A 19,192-nucleotide genomic window follows, 5' to 3' on the forward strand; every position below is an offset into this window, starting at 1 on the left:
TCATTATGCCTGGGTGATGTTAACCAAATTATGCCTGGGTAATGTTAACCGATGTCATGATGCCTGGGTGATGTTAACCAATGTCATTATGCCTGGGTGACGTTAACCGATGTCATTATGCCTGGGTGATGTTAACCGATGTCATTATGCCTGGGTGATGTCATTATGCCTGGGTGATGTTAATCGATGTCATGATGCCTGGGTGATGTTAACCGATGTCATTATGCCTGGGTGATGTCATTATGCCTGGGTGATGTTAATCGATGTCATTATGCCTGGGTGATGTCATTATGCCTGGGTGATGTTAACCGATGTCATTATGCCTGGGTGATGTCATTATGCCTGGGTGATGTCATTATGCCTGGGTGACGTTAACCGATGTCATTATGCCTGGGTGATGTCATTATGCCTGGGTGATGTCATTATGCCTGGGCGATGTTAACCGATGTCATGATGCCTGGGTGATGTCATTATGCCTGGGTGATGTCATTATGCCTGGGTGATGTCATTATGCCTGGGTGACGTTAACCGATGTCATTATGCCTGGGTGATGTCATTATGCCTGGGTGATGTCATTATGCCTGGGTGATGTTAACCGATGTCATTATGCCTGGGCGATGTTAACCGATGTCATTATGCCTGGGCGATGTTAACCGATGTCATTATGCCTGGGCGATGTCGGGATCTGAATGTGAGGGACTGAAAGCACTTCATCAGCCACAGGCTCCGTGCCAGCCTGCTCAAGCTTGACTCTATTAGGCCTCCGTGGCCTTGTGAGGAGAGGCGCTAATGGAAAGCAGGGTGGAGAGCTCTCATGTAGTTATCATTGTCAGCCAATATAGACTTCACATGGAGACGGCCACTGGAGGAAATCGCTGCGATATCAATGGCAGCAGCCCACAGGGATATTATCATCAGCGCAGACGGCTGAGTCAAACGCTTTAGCTGGGACCGTCACGTGCACAGTCATGTTGTTATCGGGTCAGAGGCATTCAAAGACCACCCAGAGAGCCCCCCATCTGTTGCTCTCTTAACCCTCACTATCACTGCTTCACATCACGCCTAGTTTCTCTATGAACCTCAGTGGGGATTTGATCGGCGGCTTCGGTTTTACCCGCCAAAGAGTGATCGATGAGGAGTGAAGTTCTACATTTCGCGCGGTGTAAATCCAGCCACCGGGGGGCACGGCGGCTCATAGCGGCCTCCTATGGAAATGAGCGGTTATTGGGGAGGATTACATTTCGCGTATGAAAGCAAACTCCGCGTTCCTCCTCAGGCCTCCCTTCCAAGAGCCACGCAGTCGAAAAAAAAGGCTTCTCTCGGAGTTTCGGTAAATAACCCACCACCCCGCTCGCCGCTCGCCTCGCCCGCTGCATACGCCGACAGAAATTAGTTCCGCGGTTTGAGTTTCATTGAATTATCCTGAGTTACGACGTGGTGAACCTGGGAGAATCTGGTGCCTTTGACGGCACAAGAAGGTGTTTGACATAGGGAAAGGCCTGTGTGTGTGTGTGTGTGTGTGTGTGTGTGTGTGTGTGGTCACTTTATTAACTTCATTAACAGAGAGAGAGAGGGAGAGAGAGGGAGAGAGAGAGAGAGAGAGAGAGAGAGAGAGAGAGAGAGAGAGAGAGAGAGAGAGCGAGCGAGCGAGCTCTGTAATACAATGACACACTCATATCTTTAGCTTTCACCGGGAAGGTTCCAAATATAGTTTGTGAAAATGTTTGAATTGGCAAAGGAGTGCGGTTCATGCGTTGTGTCATTTGTCAGCTTGTGGTAATGACCACAGATTCTTTATTGTAGGTCTGTTTTGATGTAATTGAATAGCACAGTAGAAGTTGGACCGTGTTTGCTTATAATTACCCGGGCATAGGGAGGTGAGGGGGGTGGACGTAAACTCTGGCAAATTTCACGGATTAAATTGAACAAAACCGCTTGGGTAAGCTGACAATTTCATAAATGATGATGAAATGTGTTTATACTTTTGGGTGCGAGGCAGCAGCGAACGTGAAGGAGTGGAGGAGAACCAAATGTCTGGTGTGGGTGAGATACCAGTTTCCTCGTTTGGGGACCATGATGTCATCAGTGTGAGACGTGCAGCGCCCCCGGGACACGAGGCTATACACTCCTGCTATGAGCCTATGGGACTACCATCATCGCTGTTACACTGTAACTATATACAATACATTATGCACTACATATACATGTACAGTATGAAGTGTTTTTATATATCAGGTAAGTTGCCTTGAGTCTGTTCCACATGTGACTGAGGTGTATTACACTACAGAACACAGAGAACTACAGCACACACTGAGGTGTGTTACACTACAGAACACAGAACTACAGCACAAACTGAGGTGTGTTACACTACAGAACACAGAGAACTACAGCACAAACTGAGGTGTATCACACTACAGAACACAGGTACAGAACACAGGGAACTACAGCACAAACTGAGGTGTATTACACTATAGAACACAGGTACAGAACACAGGGAACTACAGCACAAACTGAGGTGTATTACACTATAGAACACAGGTACAGAACACAGGGAACTACAGCACAAACTGAGGTGTATTACACTATAGAACACAGGGAACTACAGCACAAACTGAGGTGTGTTACACTACAGAACACAGAACTACAGCACAAACTGAGGTGTGTTACACTACAGAACACAGAGAACTACAGCACAAACTGAGGTGTATCACACTACAGAACACAGGTACAGAACACAGGGAACTACAGCACAAACTGAGGTGTATTACACTATAGAACACAGGTACAGAACACAGGGAACTACAGCACAAACTGAGGTGTATTACACTATAGAACACAGGGAACTACAGCACAAACTGAGGTGTGTTACACTACAGAACACAGGGAACTACAGCACAAACTGAGGTGTGTTACACTACAGAACACAGGGAACTACAGCACAAACTGAGGTGTGTTACACTACAGAACACAGGGAACTACAGCACAAACTGAGGTGTATTACACTACAGAACACAGAGAACTACAGCACAAACTGAGGTGTGTTACACTACAGAACACAGAGAACTACAGCACAAACTGAGGTGTGTTACACTACAGAACACAGGGAACTACAGCACAAACTGAGGTGTGTTACACTACAGAACACAGGGAACTACAGCACAAACTGAGGTGTATCACACTACAGAACACAGAGAACTACAGCACAAACTGAGGTGTATCACACTACAGAACACAGAGAACTACAGCACAAACTGAGGTGTGTTACACTACAGAACACAGAGAACTACAGCACAAACTGAGGTGTGTTACACTACAGAACACAGATAACTACAGCACAAACTGAGGTGTATTACACTACAGAACACAGGGAACTACAGCACAAACTGAGGTGTATCACACTACAGAACACAGGGAACTACAGCACAAACTGAGGTGTGTTACACTACAGAACACAGAGAACTACAGCACAAACTGAGGTGTATTACACTACAGAACACAGGGAACTACAGCACAAACTGAGGTGTATTACACTACAGAACACAGAGAACTACAGCACAAACTGAGGTGTGTTACACTACAGAACACAGAGAACTACAGCACAAACTGAGGTGTGTTACACTACAGAACACAGGGAACTACAACACAAACTGAGGTTTATTACACTACAGAACACAGGGAACTACAGCACAAACTGAGGTGTATTACACTACAGAACACAGAGAACTACAACACAAACTGAGGTTTATTACACTACAGAACACAGGGAACTACAGCACAAACAGGTGTGATACCCTACAGAACACAGGGAACTGTAACAGCAGAAATATATACTAGGTTCCTTCTCTTTTGGTGGCCCAAATGCTGCCTGTTGTGCGTACATTGTCGACTTATCCTGGCGGTTGGGTTTGCTGAAGAAGGCTGTTTGTGCCACTATGCGTGCGGTCGGTGTAACCCGGCTCTGTTTTATTGCATAAAATGATGTATATGTTTTGAAGAATTTCACCATGAAATGTTTGCCAGAAGAGTTCCTTGGACCATTCTTCTTCTTTTTTTTGGACAAGGAAACAAACACTGCCATAAAATGCACAGCAGGACCTCAAGGCATCCAGCTCCTTCCCCCGTTATGAGAAACTAAACCCCCCATGGAAGTGAGTTATGGGATGCAGAAAGAATCAAGTCTTGGACACACGAGTAGGGATGTAAAAAAAGAGAAAAAGAGAGAGAAAAGTGTTAGATCCCCGCTATTGGCCGGCCCGCTAGACGTAGCAGAGGATAGGGGGTTAATGATACAGGAGGACGTCCCGGTGATGATGAATGTCTGTTTGCATTCCTGGCCCGACAGGAGAACGGGCCCCGGAGCCACGGAAGGTGTTAATGTCACTTTGGGAATATCGCTCATGAGAGCGGATGGAGGAGGCGGGAATAACTTGGCGGTCATGCGAGAGAATGAAGCACGCTCGGTACGGGTTGTTGGATGGCAGCAATTTGATGAGAGTGAAAACAAGCGCTTTGTCATATTTTCTGACAGCGCTACGACATGTTTTTGCATTATCGTCATGGCGAAATGCCTATTCTGTAAGGTTGTGAAATGAATACACTTAACGGGAAAAGGAGCAACTTCAAGAACAGGTGAAGCATCGGAAATACCGTTGACAAACAAGAATAAATGATAATTAGAAACAAAACGAACTGCAACTAACGATTCTTTTTTATTTGTCGATTAATCTGGCGATTATTTTCTCGATTATTAATCGATTAATTGTCTGGCCTATACAATGTCAGGAAATGGTGAAAAATGATGTTCAGTGTTTCCCAAAGCCCAAGATGACATCCTCAAATGTCTTGTTTTGTCCACAACCCAAAGACATTCAGTTTACTGTCATAGAGAAGTAAAGAAACCAGAAAATCACAATATTGAATCACAAAATGTTGACTTTTTCCCCTCTCAAAAAATGATCTTAAAAACCGATGAATCAATGATCAAAATAGTTGGCGATTAACTTAATAGTTGACAACTAATCGATTAGGCCTAATCAATTCATCGCCGAGGCTATAATCAACAATGCTGAACTAACATGTTATTCCTCCACAGATGTTGTACCCCTCACACATGCCTGGTGTCACAGTGACTGATTGGTCAGTTTATTTATTTACTTCCTGGTGAATGATGTGAGGGGAAAACGCAGGCTTAAACTGTCAGCGGGCGGCTAATATTTCCTCAGCGAGCCGTTGGAAGTCAGCGCTCGGAAACCCCGAGCAGGTATGCATGTATTTCTGTGTCGTGTGTGTGTGTGTGTGTGTGTGTGTGTGTGCGAGTGCGAGTGTGTGTGTGTGTCTATACAAAGCAAGTCTCGAGGTGTCTCTGGGCTTGTTTGCACAGGGATTTGCCTCCTGTTATCTTTCCCTCTAGCTATAGAGAGAGGTGAGAAAACATAGCCTCTCTCTTTTCAATCACCCCCTCCCCCCCTTCTCTCTCTCTCTCTCTCTCTCTCTTTCTCTCTCTCTCTCTCCCCCCCCCCTCTCTTTCTTTGACCCTTATGAGCTGTGGTGAGGGGCTGATGGCATGCTATTCAAGGCGGTGGCGAGGAGCGAGCACACCTGTGCAGGGGTGAGGAGCGAGCACACCTGTGCAGGGGTGAGGAGCGAGCACACCTGTGCAGGGGTGTGTCCCTCTTGTCCTCCTCTTCCTCTCCGCCTCTCTTCTCCTCTGGCTTCCTCACCCGTCGGGCCCTCCCTCCCCCCCCTGCCATCCTTCACCCTCTCCCATCGCCCCCTCACCCCTCGCTCCATCACTCCCTGTTTCTCCCTCGTTCTGTCCCGTCTCCGTCCCGTCCGGACCACAACCACCAAACAGGGACAAAAATCAATCCTATTTTCAAGAAAGTGTTCATTACGGCTGGGCGCTAATGGTTGAAGTCGATATCGCGATCGTTTTCTCAATATTGATATATACTGTATATATCAGAATGTGTTTCAGGGATGCAAAATCAAAATTCATGTTCATCTCATTGGACCGAAGAATGGTAATAGGTGTGATGTCAAACAAAACAGATTTCTTTTTTTAATTTATACAATAGCAGATTTTTTTTACGATTAGTCAAATCGGCTTGTCATTATCATATTTAGACAGCAGAAATGTGTCTCATTATATGAAAATATCGCCATATCATCACCATAATGATTCCACTGGAAGACGATAAAGGAGGATATTGGATTACCGTCCTGCCCTACTGTTAATTCATGCTTCCCCCTATCCTCCTATAACTTACAGCAATTGCATGCTACTTACTTACCATGATTGATACTATGTCTTAACATCATAAAGATATATTTCAGCTTAGAAACTCTCATTTAGGTGGGTCGGTCCTCCACTACCTTCCTGTTTCTCCTAACCTGACTTCATCTTTGAACGTCTTCTTCTTATCCCACCTCCTCTAACCTCCCCCCCCTGCCATCTCTCTCTCTCTTTCATTCACTCTCTCTCTCTCTCTCTCTCTCTCTCTCTCAGTCTGTCGCTCTCTCAGTCTCTCTTCAGTCTTCATTCCATCCTACAACCCTTCCACCAATCCTCCTCGCTCTCCTTCGTCTCTGACCTGCACCGGGGGATCACTTCGCACCTCGGGTCTGTTTGTTTTGCTTGTCCTGTCAGCCCCCCCCCCCCCCCCCCACCACCCCCCTCCATGAAGCCAAATAACTCAGTGTCAATGAGGGAACACCCACCCCATCCCTCCTCCACCCCACCACCACCACCCCGACCTCCAGCGTCCCCGCAGACCCTCAACTCATCTCCGCTGACAGAGGGAGACGAGGGCGAGACAGCCGCTGGAATGCCAAGACTGCTGGCCCCCCCCCCCCCCCCCCCGCCCCCCTTTTTTCTTACGCTTCCTGTAATTCATCTCGAAAGTCTTTTAATGGGAGATCTGAGAAATGTCAATAGTGGCCGCTATCGAGTATGTGCGTGATTCTACGTTTCCTTATTCCCCTCGTGAGAAAAAGAGATCAAATTGAGCGATGGTATTTGAATGTGCTATTTAAATTGATGTGGTATTTAAATTGAGCTGTGGTATTGAAGTCATATATTCAGATAACACCAAGGACAGATTGTGTCTTTACATGCCATGCCATGAGAATGACAAATGTAGAAGTTCAGCATGAAATGTGAAATGTGCCTTGTTCCGTATGGTAAGTCTTTTCCCTATATTCACCTTATGCAGGAGAGACCGTCTGGCTTGAGAGACTAACAGGAAGTGTAAACACAATCAGAAGACTCGATTGTATTTACACTTCCTGTGACTCATAAACCTAGTCTGACTCATAATGGGAGTCAAACTAGGTTTGACCAGGTGAGTCAGACTAGTTTGAGCAGGTAAAACAGCCGGCGTTTTGAACAGGAAGTCGCGATACAACGGGCCAAGTGGGCGGGGCTGCATAAGGTGAATAGACTTTGTTTTACCTCTAGCATTTTCGGGGGCATTTAGCCATTTATTGGATAGGACAGCCAGGAAAGCCAGGGAGAGAGAGAGAGGGAGAGAGGGGATGACATGCGGCAAAGGGGCAGGGGTCAGATTCGAACCCGGGCCGGCCGCAGGAAGAACTACGCCTTTATGGTGCCACCACCGGGGGCGCCCGCCGCGCCCCTCTAGCAAATATTCTTAAGGATTCAAAAGACTTGTGTAAATGCTACCTTTGCAGGCCTTCCGGTGGGAGATGGCCTTGGACAGGTCTCTGTAGTAGCCCTCCTTGCAGTAGTGGCAGTGGCGTCCGGCCGTGTTGTGGCGACAGTTGAGGCAGACTCCTCCGCTCTTCCTCCCCGACAGCTTGTACAGCTCCATGTTGAAGCGACAGCGCCGGGCGTGCAGGTTACAGTTACACGCTGCACAGACAGGGTTAGAGGGGACAGAGGCACAAAGATTACAATCACGTTTATTCTCTTCAACAAGCAGATGCATGTGTTTCAGCAAAGCGAAATGTACTTGTTTGACATCGTGTGCGGTGAAATATCTGTTTTATTGAATCTGTATTCATATTTAGTATTGTAGTTTGTAGTTTGGCTTGGCAGCTTGTTGCACTGGGACAATAAAACAGACTGGGGAGCCTGGCGGGGGTTTGGCCAGTAAAGTTAGGGGTTTGAGCCAATCTGGAAGAGGCATGCGGTGAGGAGAGCCAATCAGAGCAGCCCTGCCCTGCTCACCCCGTTAAGACAGCTTGACTCCTCTGCAGTGTTGGGCAGTAAGGTAAAGTAAAGTAAAGTAACACGTTACTTTAATTTGATTACTTTCCCCAGCAACTAGTAATGTAAGAGATTGCAATTTCCATAACAGTGATTCTATTACAGTTACTAATTCAAGAACTTCAAGTTACTGCGTTACTTCCTCCAGCGCTGGCACAGCGCTAAAACAAAGTGTGGAGATAGAAAACAGGTTGTACATAACTTTTTCGGAAGGGGGCGGGGGGGTAGAAAAGTAACAAGTAACGCAACTAATTATTTTTATACCAAATAATAAGTAAAGTAATTGTATAACCTTTTAAAGAAGTAATAAGTATAAGTAAAGTAACTTATTACATTTAGTAACGTGCAAAACATTGCTCCTCTGGGTGTCATTATAGGTGGGATTAGATTGTTTATTCTAAACTTGTTCTGTATTATGTTATGGTGATGAATAATGTGTTTTATTGCACATTTTTGTTACATTTGTTTATGACTATGCACAAATAGCAGAAGGAGTAAACCACCTGAAATACTTGGCATGTACATAACGGTTTAAAAGTACATGTTAAACTATGTACTTTTATTGTGTGTATTAATGTTTTATTGGTGTTTTGTACTGGTGTTGTTGTTTTTTACAAACCTCCCACAAAAGGATATGGCTGCAGAGCGAAATTCCCATTACAGTTACAGAACAATTGAACAGAACTAATTTGAGTTTAATTTAATAGATTTTTTTTGTATCTAAAAATAAAATAAAAAAAGGCAGTCTACGCACAGTAAGTATTTTGTGATTTTCTTTTAAATAATACTATCCTTAGAATGATCTCTGATTCTTCACAGACAATACAGCTTTATATTGCAGTAAACCTTGGAAAAATAAATATCACTGTTCTCTTCAGTTTCTCTTTCAAATGTCTACGTTATGCTATGAAATGACTTCCATGCTTTATTCTCATAGAAAAATAACTTTTTCTGCCAAAATGTGTGAGTGATTTTGTGGTTCTGCTGGAAGGCTGGCTGCCTGACATTCCTCCTATCTTTCCAATGTCAGTCATCAATAAGGTATAATTATGTATTAACAGTGTGTCAGTCTTCAATAAGACATAATGTATTAACAATGCTGACGAAGTGCTGTGACTGGCGTCTTTATTTTGTTTACCACATGAAAATCCGCCATGACACCTTGGGGCGGGGCCACCGCCAACCCTCTCCCTGAGGAGCGAGGGGGGAGAGACTTTTAACTTGTCTGACAATGAGGTCAAACTCCAAGCCCTTTTCTCATCTCTCTCTCTCTCTCCCTTCCCGTTGTCTCTCACGCTCACAGCCAGGTCTCTCTCTCTCTCTCTCTCTCTCTCTCCATCTCTCTCTCTCTCCATCTCTCTCTCTCTCCATCTCTCTCTCTCTCTCTCTCTCTCTCTCTCTCTCTCTCTCCATCTCCCTCTCTCTCAAGGTCCTGCCCCCGCTCTCTGGAGTCCACACTGAGGCCTGGTATTACCATTCCTCTGTTTCCCCTAGCCGCTGCTTGTTTACTGATGAGTACAGTTGGCGGCGCTAAGCTAATTAGCCGGCTGATGTTTATGCATGGTGTTTTTTCGGCAGTGCGGCGAGAGAGCAGACGTGCCCCATTCATTAAGGCCGGCCGGCCAAGACGCCGCAGACACATTCATGCATTATTAACAATGAGACACAACACAGTTCTGATATGATTTACTGCTGTAGCGTGTGTGTGTGTGTGTGTGTGTGTGTGTGTGTGTGTATTGTGGAGCCCCTGAGACCCCTTCTCTCCACTCTAAGGAGCTAATTACATCTTTGCTAAACACACACACACACACACACACACACACACACACTCTAGCAGCTCGGTTATCTGTGGGCCTTGTCTGCCCTTCATGAGCAGGAGGACGCGTCTGTGCTGGCTCTCCCTGCGGCTGCTCTTAGCCTCCAGTAGGGACAGCTGTGATCCTCTACTCAGGTGAGCTCCATCAGTAGCTAACGAATGGAGCTCTCCATGGTGCTGAACCTGTGTCGACTCATTTTGGGCCACTAATTAGCCATTTTTGCCCATTTAGCCAGCCCTAATGACCTCATTCAAAAATCCGGCTTCATTAAGTCACCTGCAGGGGTTCTTTATACACTTCCTGAAAGAGTCAACTGGCATAGCTGTGCCTGGACACAGTTTCTGCTCACTTACTCACAAACACACTTCACATTCTTACGATAGGATTTAGCCCTTCAACTGACCTGGACCTTCTGTAACTCTGGAGCTCCATGAGCAGAGTTACGTTACCATCAGTGTTGACGTTCTCCCTGCTCCACAGAGCATGGTGCCTTTAGAATAGGTTTAATGAGAATACAATTTCCCACAATTCACCCCCGGATGCAGCCATGTGACACATCCATGTGTAACTGACCTATCAGATGATCTCTACTGGAAACGCCCCCTCTATAGCCTCCTCCAGCCTATGGATACACACAACCCCACCTTTAACCCAACACTTCACATCTTTCTGTCTTTCAATCATGATATTTACCAGCCGCGGTGTGTGTGTGTGTGTGTGTGTGTGTGTGTGTGTGTGTGTGTGTGTGTGTGTGTGTGTGTGTGTGTGTGTGTGTGTGTGTGTGTGTGATCATGACAAAATGTGGTCCTGGAGACACTATTGTAGCGGGAACTACCCGAAGTGGTTTTGAGTATGTTACCAGGTGTTTATATGTCTGTCTGTCTGTCTGTCTGTCTGTCTGTCTGTCTGTCTGTCTGTCTGTCTGTCTGTCTGTCTGTCTGTCTGTCTGTCTGTGGACAGATTTGGTGAACATGATAGCATCAGAAGAACGGTGGAAGTTGCAGTCACAGAACTTGACATGTGTGTAGTTCACATCAAAATGAAGGTCAAGTTCAAAAATGGGGGGGGGGGATCCGAGCAAGTGCCGCCCCGCCCCCTCTCACGCCCCCGGCTCACATTGGATAGATGTTTCTCTAGTTTTTGAAACTGGAACAACATTTTTGCCAGGAGGACCAGTTGAGAACACCTTGAACACACCTTCACAACAACACAATGGATCGCTTTCCTCCTTGTAAGCTGTGAAATGATCTGTGTCACTTTGTGGGGGGTGTGGGGAAAAGTACAATTTGAGCTGGCTGTGAATCCGGCCTGTGACTGCCAAGGGGCTGGACTGCTAGCTTCAGCCAGATCTCTCTCTCTCTCTCTCTCTCTCTGTCTGTCTATCTCGTTCTCCCTCTCTCTCTCTGTCTCCAGCCCTTCGCCCCCGGGCCGCGCTCGGTGAAAAGCCGTCCCTCCTCGGCCCAACAGGGATCAGCGGCTGGAGGATCGCCTCTGAAGCGTCTCTGTTACACGATCACAGACGCAGCAGGGCCGAGGGGAATTCTGGCCTCACACAGAGACAATCATGGCGACACCCTAGACGGCGTGGCGAGGGGGCTCGTCGTGGGCGCTGAGCGGGGGGCCGTGCAGCCTGGATGCCGAGGTGTGGGGGACGGGAACGCCGCATTGTGTCCGAGGGTATCGCGCTTCCCCGCCCGCTTTGTCTCCGACAACAGGAACGAGCGAGAAACACTTGATCTTAAACTCGCTGACACTGAGGCGTGATGTAAGCTTGTCCGTGTAATCCTTTAGCGTCTCAGGTTGCCGTCGCCATTGAGACAACACAGGGAGAAAGAAACGACTTCTCGTCTATTGACGAGACTATTGACAGACTGTTTTCAAAATGACATCACCCAAGCCTCTCGCAGATTCAGGCGCTTTTAATTAAAAACAATGGGAAGACTTGTAAGGTGATCCGTGCTTTGTCTGGCGCAGGGATTATCGGCTTTGCTGCGTCGGTATGAAGCGAGCTCTTGTCGTTCAGACGTCGTTCGCCGTCCTCCGTTAAGAGTTCCCTGTTTTCTTTAGGCGTTTCTCTATCGAGCCAATCATCGGCTTGTTTTGAAAGATAACAGCGGGCGGCCATCACTCAGGGCTGGCTGTTCTCTTAGCAAGTCGCTGATAAATCCGGCGTTTCAGTGTCTTGAGATGTTATCATGATTCCGTGCGGTGATGTCGAGGTGAGGAAAAAGGAGGATTCATTATGAACTCCAGTGATCGCCGTGACTCAATTTGTTGTTTTCTTTTCAAATGGACTTATCTTCTAACCTGGCAAGGCAGCTCGATTCACACGAGATCATGAGATCAGATCTCATGATCCCCCCCCCCCCCCCCCCCCCCCGCCCGCCACATAGCGAATCCAGTGTTTTTGAATTTGGAATCTCAGTTTGTTTGTGATTCTGATTTTCCAGGCCTTTCTGAACAAATGTAATGTGCTCACTGCAGCAGTGTGAGCTGGTCTGGGATCTGTGAAACTTCGGAGAGTATCCTGACTTTCCCAGCCCCTGACCCCGGTGGGGCTTGCTGGCCAGCGCTGTGGGAAAACTCCAGACTTTGCATGGTGACACTTCCTCGCTTCAGCTGCTCATCTCTGACAGCTGTTTTCAGGAACACGCTTGTGATAAGAGTGCCAGATAACAGTAAGATCGCTGCGCACGCACGCACACGCACACACACACACACATGCACACGCACACATGCACACGCACACACGCACACACACACACACACACACGCACACACACACACAGACAGACACACACACACACACACACACACACACACACACACACACACCTGCTCTTCAGAGGCAGCAGACACAAAAGCTGAGCGGCAGTATATTCCTGCCAAGCAAGCAGCTCACACACCTACAGTTGGCAGGGAAACACGCGCACGCGCACACACACACACACACACACACACACACACGCACGCACGTACGCACGCACACACCACACACACACACACACACACACACACACACACACACACACACCAAATGCAAAGTGCACCTCTCCCTTCGACTCAACTACAAATTTCTGATTTTTTTTTAAACTAGAGTAAAACTAAAAGTACCACCGCAGAGACCCGGGTTCAATTCCCGGCAGCGGCACTTCCGGCTTGGTCACCATTGGCCGTGTCTGTCGGTGGGAAGCTGGTGTGGTATGTGTCCTGCTCGCTGCTGTAGCGCCTCCTCTGCTCAGTCTACTCATTGCGCCTGTTCCTTCCATGCGCTACGTCCTGCTGGTGAAACTACTCGCTGTCAGGTGAAAAGAAGTGGCTGGTGACAGCACATGTATCAGAGGAAGCATGGTGCTAGTCTACAACTCTCCCCAGATCAGCAGAGGGGGCGGAGCAACGACCGGGACAGCAGGGGGAATTGGCCGAGTACAATTGGGGAGAGAGTGGGAAGAAAAAATCTGAAAACTTGATTTTAAAAAATATATATATTTTTTCTATTTTATAAGACACACTTCCTTTAATTAAATGTGAGTCACTCGGTTAATACTTGTGAAAATACTTTTTTAAATGTTTATTTTCATATAATGTTAGGATTCCTTTCCAAGCGCTTGAAAATGTTCTGCCTGTTTTGAATCAAGGAGCTGCTGCTTGCGGGCTGTAACCGCCCCCCAGGTGAGCCGTAAAAAAACAAGTGTGAAGCGATACCTTTAAAACAAGCCTAATTGAATTAGCTGGATAAAGCTAAGCTTACCAGCGGCCCCTGTAGCGCGGACCTCCACTCTGTAAGCTAAGCTTACCAGCGGCCCCTGTAGCGCGGACCTCCACTCTGTAAGCTAAGCTTACCAGCGCCCCCTGTAGCGCGGACCTCCACGCTGTGAAAATGACAACAAGCTGCAGAATCACGCGGCTGTTGGGAAGAGCTTCACCTCACAATTTCAAACCCATTTGTTTATCGGCCGGTGCTGTTTTCGCGGGGCCTTCAGGCGCGGCGCGTTCAATGTGTGTTTTGGAAAAGTTGGCTAATTAGTCTCTTCGAGTGGTTCCCAGCCTGTCGACTGACCTCAGAACTCTTACCAGCACAAAGTCAGCCTTCCCTCGGATAATTGGAGAGAGAAGTCAGCCAGCGGAGTGCGGGGGAGGGGAGGGGAGGAGGGTTGGGGGTTGAGGTTAAGCTCAACTTTAGTCCCGATAAGCCTGCCACTTGAGTGATGTCGCTCACAGAGGTAACGACCACAACCCACCAATCACTGCCACACTGACACTTGGCTCTGCACTATCCAAGATTGCAGAAAAAAAACAAGAGAAAAAGAACAATATCGTGAAGGTAAGACCTTCCACACAGAGACACTGTCTCAACATCATTCAGAAACCACGCCCAAAACGAGGGGAAACAAAAACTCCCCCCCCCCCAATCCTGGCGTTCTCCTATGTCATGTAGTTGCACACAAAGATCATATATATGGAAGATGAACACTTCAACTTACTTCCTTGATCCTTGCTAGATCCACATTTTTCTTCTCGCCAATTCTCAATGGTTTCCTTGTTTTGCTCGGGAGTACAAAAAAACTTCAACGGGTATCGGCCGAGAAAGGCTTGAAAATTATGCTGTAATCAAGCCCAAATCTGCCCTGCTTGTGGAGTCAGGTAGAGCATCCTCCAAGCCTGTTTAAGTTGGATGAATCTCACCATTTTGTTTGAAAGAAAATGTTCCATAAATAAAAGATTTATTTTACATAACTTAAGTTGAAGTCGTTTTCTTATTTTGTCCAGTGAATGTGTACATTTTGAAAAGCGTTGTATTTATGTCTGTATCTGCCAGTGTTAATTCCACAGGAGAGACTTGATGTTCTCTGAAATTAGGTGGGGGGGGAAATCCCCGCATATATCGGCAAGACGGCAACAACAGTCCATGATCGCATCGGCAATCAGCTAAAAGAGCTGGAAAATATCGGCAAAAAAATCCAATATGATGCATCCCTAACCCTAACTCTAACCCAAACCTTAACCCAAACCTTAACCCAAACCCAAACCTTAACCCTAACCCAAACCTTAACCCTAACCCAAACCTTAACCCTAACCCAAACCTTAACCCTAACCCTAACCCAGACCTTAACCCTAACCCAAACGCTCCAAGCCAATTTATCAAGACAGAACTGCTGGTCTTTTGCGAGGTCTGGGGAGGTCACAGGCTGTCCCGTGTTGAATCCTCCAGGGCACCACAGGAGACCGCCCTGCTCGCCCAAACAGGACGGCCCGCCAACACCCAACACCAGCCCAGCCTCACCCTGCCCCCGTGCTTTTAAACAAACACCCAGGGGTGCCCGTACACCCAGCGTTGACTTTGAATCCTGTGGGCGCCCCACCAGAGTAATCAGATTAACTTCTGAAAGTCCAGCCCCCCGCCCCCCGAGAGAAAGTGGAACAAATATTGGGTGTCCACTTGCCTCTGCCATGTTTTGGTTTTGGGGAGGTGGGGGCGTGTTGGAGAGAGAGAGAGAGAAAGAGAGAGAGAGTATAGAGTATTATGACTTATTTCTGACATTTTTTTCATAAACTCTGGCCCTGAACCTCTACAGTACAACAACCTGATACCTCTTCTGTATCACACACTAATTAGATCATGGGAGACTGTAGCCTCTAGCATCCCTCATGCACACACTCTTTCTTTCTCTTGTGTTATCCCTCTCTCTCTCCTTCTCTCTCTCTCTCTCTCTCTCTCTCACACACACACACACACACACACACACACACACACACACACACACACACACACACACACACACACACACACACACACACACACACACACACACACACACACACACACACACACACACACACACACTCACTCACACAGTACGGAGCTGGGAGCTTCTAGAATCAACACTGCCTGGCTGGCTCGCCCTCTAGTCCGCTAACCTGTGGCCAGCATCTCTCTCTTAAAGGAAACACGTTAAGGTGTCAAAGCCCAAACCTACTCCAACTCCACTCGCTGAAATAAGCATCAAACCTACTCCAACTCCACTCTGGTGCGCTGAAATAACCATCAAACACAAGGTTTGATGGATGATCTGTCTGTGGAAGCTGTTTTCATACTCTACAAGAATGAAGGGGAGGACATGAAGCTGATATCTGACTGTGTGCAGACACCAGCAGGGAGAACATCGACCATTCAACTAAAAACAAAAACACATCAGTGTTATCCTTTAATATCTGCCATTTCATCTTGAGTGCTAGGCCTGGGCAATATATCGATATTATATCAATATCGTGATATGAGACTAGATAATGTAAAATCATGATATGGCATAAGTGTTGTCTTTTCCTGCATTTCTGAACTTACCAGACTGTTCTAGCTGTTCTATTATTTGCCTTTACCCACTTGGACATTATATCCATGTTAGGCCTACAGATGATTACGGTATTTATCAAAAATCTCATTTTGTAAATATTTTGTGAAAGCACCAACAGTCATCCCTACAATATCGATATCAAGGTATTTGGTCAAACAAACAAACAATTGTGATATTTGATTTCGTCCATATCGCCCAGCCCTACTGTACCTTGTTTTAATAAAAAAAATACTTGTGACACCTCTGGCTTGGAGTTACAACTGAACATTTAGCCCACTTCGTAGAAACTACCCACATATATATTGTGTATCGCCATTCCGCCTAAAAATACGGACTTGTGATTTTTGGTCCATATCGCCCAGCCCTATTGAGCGCTGATAAACAATCATTTTGCAGCCAGATCCATGCCTTTGTTGAGGTTATGCATGTGCCTCTTGTTAGATTGTGTGGGGACCACAAAAGGCAGAGAATGTGATTCACAAGGCCTGGAATTTAACTACCAGGGAGAGAATCAGCCATCGCCGATAAAGACTGTTTTCCCCAAAACAAGTGAAGAATGAAACTTTTCTTTTGAAATAATATAATAATAATCACTGAACCGAAACGCTGAGTGATGCGAAATGGGGGAAATATTTGTGTTCGCTCTGTAACCACGCCAACGCACTGTATGTATGGCACATAATCGCATATCAACATAACAATCTGTTTCATGGTAACAACTGATTTAATTGCATCCTGTTTCCGGGGTCTGGGCTACACCGTTTCTTTCGCCACTTGTAAATTGGAAAAATGTTGTCGTGTCGTTTGTTGATCCAGACAGATATCCCCAAATCAAACAACAGCTAATTGAGGGCTTCTCAGATGATAGATCATGTGCAACTCAATGCTTTTTCTTTTAGGATACAATTATGGAATTACATGAATATAATTTACCGTGATAGCCACAATAAATGCATTAGGCCTATCATTTTAATCCTGCAAAATTGATCTATTGATTTTTTTTTACTTTATTTTTGGAACATATTTAACCGCTGCACAAATACATAAACAAACAAACATAATCTTCACCTTTATGCAGAAAGTCTAGGCTGTTTTTCTCTTCAATATGCAATCTGCTCCTGCTTCTAAAAGCACTGGAGGCAACGTTTTTTTTTTTTTTCAAAATAAAGTACTCACCACAGCTCTTATTTTGCATCAAATCACATCAAATAAGTCTGATATTCTGCAAGGAAAAAAAGAAAACCTCAAAACAAAACAAAAATAAGAATTTACGTATTTACAAATTCTTTATTTTCACCAGAAAAATTAAACTGGCAACGACTTGAATGATTGGGGTCGATGATGGTTGGATTTCCAAGTTCCTACAAAGCTTTTGATGGTTTGTAAACTATTTCATTTTGGGGTTAAAAAAAAAAGAAACCCGTGTGGAAAAACAGGCTGTTTTTATGTCCTTTGACATGAAATAAACAACTGTCTAGTAGATTTGAGTCTGCAGAAGGAACGGATATTAGTCTACATCAACACTGCAGTCTTTCCTGCATGGCCTTCATGTGAACAAGACAACACTGGACACTGGACACTGAGTCAGAGAACATACACAGAAATGTAACACAGCCACACGTAGATAAGCTGCAAAAGACTGTTTGTTGACGCCAACTCCTTTCAGAGTGTCAATAGAGTATCGCAGGGATGACGTATTTTTGTAGGCTTTATCCAGAAATCGCCACCATTTTGGTTCGTCAGGGAAAAAGTCGATGGGTTTTTAGAATGGGGATTTCACTTAAATGCATAAAATAAGGTCTGCAGGATAATCTTCACGAACGTTAATCCCTTTTATGCCTTTTGAAGCGCTTTCTAAAAAACGCATTTACGTTCCAAAAATCATAAAAGTTATTCACGTTTGTGAAGATGACCCTGCTGAACCCCATAAACTTGTGTTAACCTTATTTTATACATTTAAGTGAAATCCCCATTCTAAAACCCCATTCACTTTTCCTCTTACGAACCCGGAAGTATACTTCCGGACTCATTCCTGCGGTGCTCTATCCATGAAAAAAGCAGCGTCCGCACACTCAAATCTGTGCAAAAAACTTGATTGCAAGCTTCCGGTCATAGACCTTCTTCAGGCCTGGCTTGCAATAAAGTTTTTTGCACAGATTTGAGTGTGCGGACGCTGCTTTTTTCCCAATCATTTTGATACTTTCAAGCTCCAGCACCTCAGCAAAGTCTGATACCAGATGAGTGGTGGTATTTTCTCTATTTAGAGCATCAATCCATATATAATGTACAGTAGCAGAAATGGCATTTCACTGAGAATGACACAATTGTTATGAAACAAACTCTCAGAGTTCCCACACCTTCTTAAACATCAAACTCAAGGACTTTCCAAGCCCAATTCCCTCCAATTCATGGAGGCAACACGGCCTAGTTTGAAACACCGATCAAGGTTAATTACTGTTACAACACTGAGCATGTTTATAATGAGAACTAGCAGCTTTACAGAAGCTCACACACAACAATTAAAAAGAGAGTTCGACTTAAATGTGTGAAAACGTCTCAACTGCTGTTACACGTTGAGTAGAAAAGAATGAAGAGAACTTCCATTTCTATTCTTGCACAAAAATATATATATATTCAAACGCTTTCAATGACCCATGTCTATTTATGTCTTTTCACAAACTTTCAAGGATTCTCAAGGACCCGTGAGAACCCTGAAAGCTTGTGGGTATGTGGAGCTGCTCTGTTTGTTGAGGGGGGAGGGGAAAGGCAGAGAGATTATATCAGGCTAATTT

At 45.7% G+C, this 19,192-nt stretch overlaps 1 protein-coding gene across 1 annotated transcript in view; it reads right to left on the reverse strand.

Moving 5' to 3' along the window:
- The window catches only part of ntn1a (netrin 1a), a gene marked incomplete at both ends in the record, with an annotated part of 76,270 nt that overhangs the window by 32,397 nt on the left and 24,681 nt on the right, over window positions 1–19,192 (reverse strand). Inside the window, one exon of the mRNA XM_083655851.1 lies at window positions 7,685–7,873. Within this exon, the coding sequence (XP_083511977.1) occupies window positions 7,685–7,873 (189 nt within the window). The remainder of the gene's footprint in view (window positions 1–7,684; window positions 7,874–19,192) is intronic.

The sequence above is a fragment of the Poromitra crassiceps genome (genome assembly GCF_964638095.1).
Source record: "Poromitra crassiceps genome assembly, chromosome: 19".
Taxonomy (NCBI): domain Eukaryota; kingdom Metazoa; phylum Chordata; class Actinopteri; order Beryciformes; family Melamphaidae; genus Poromitra; species Poromitra crassiceps.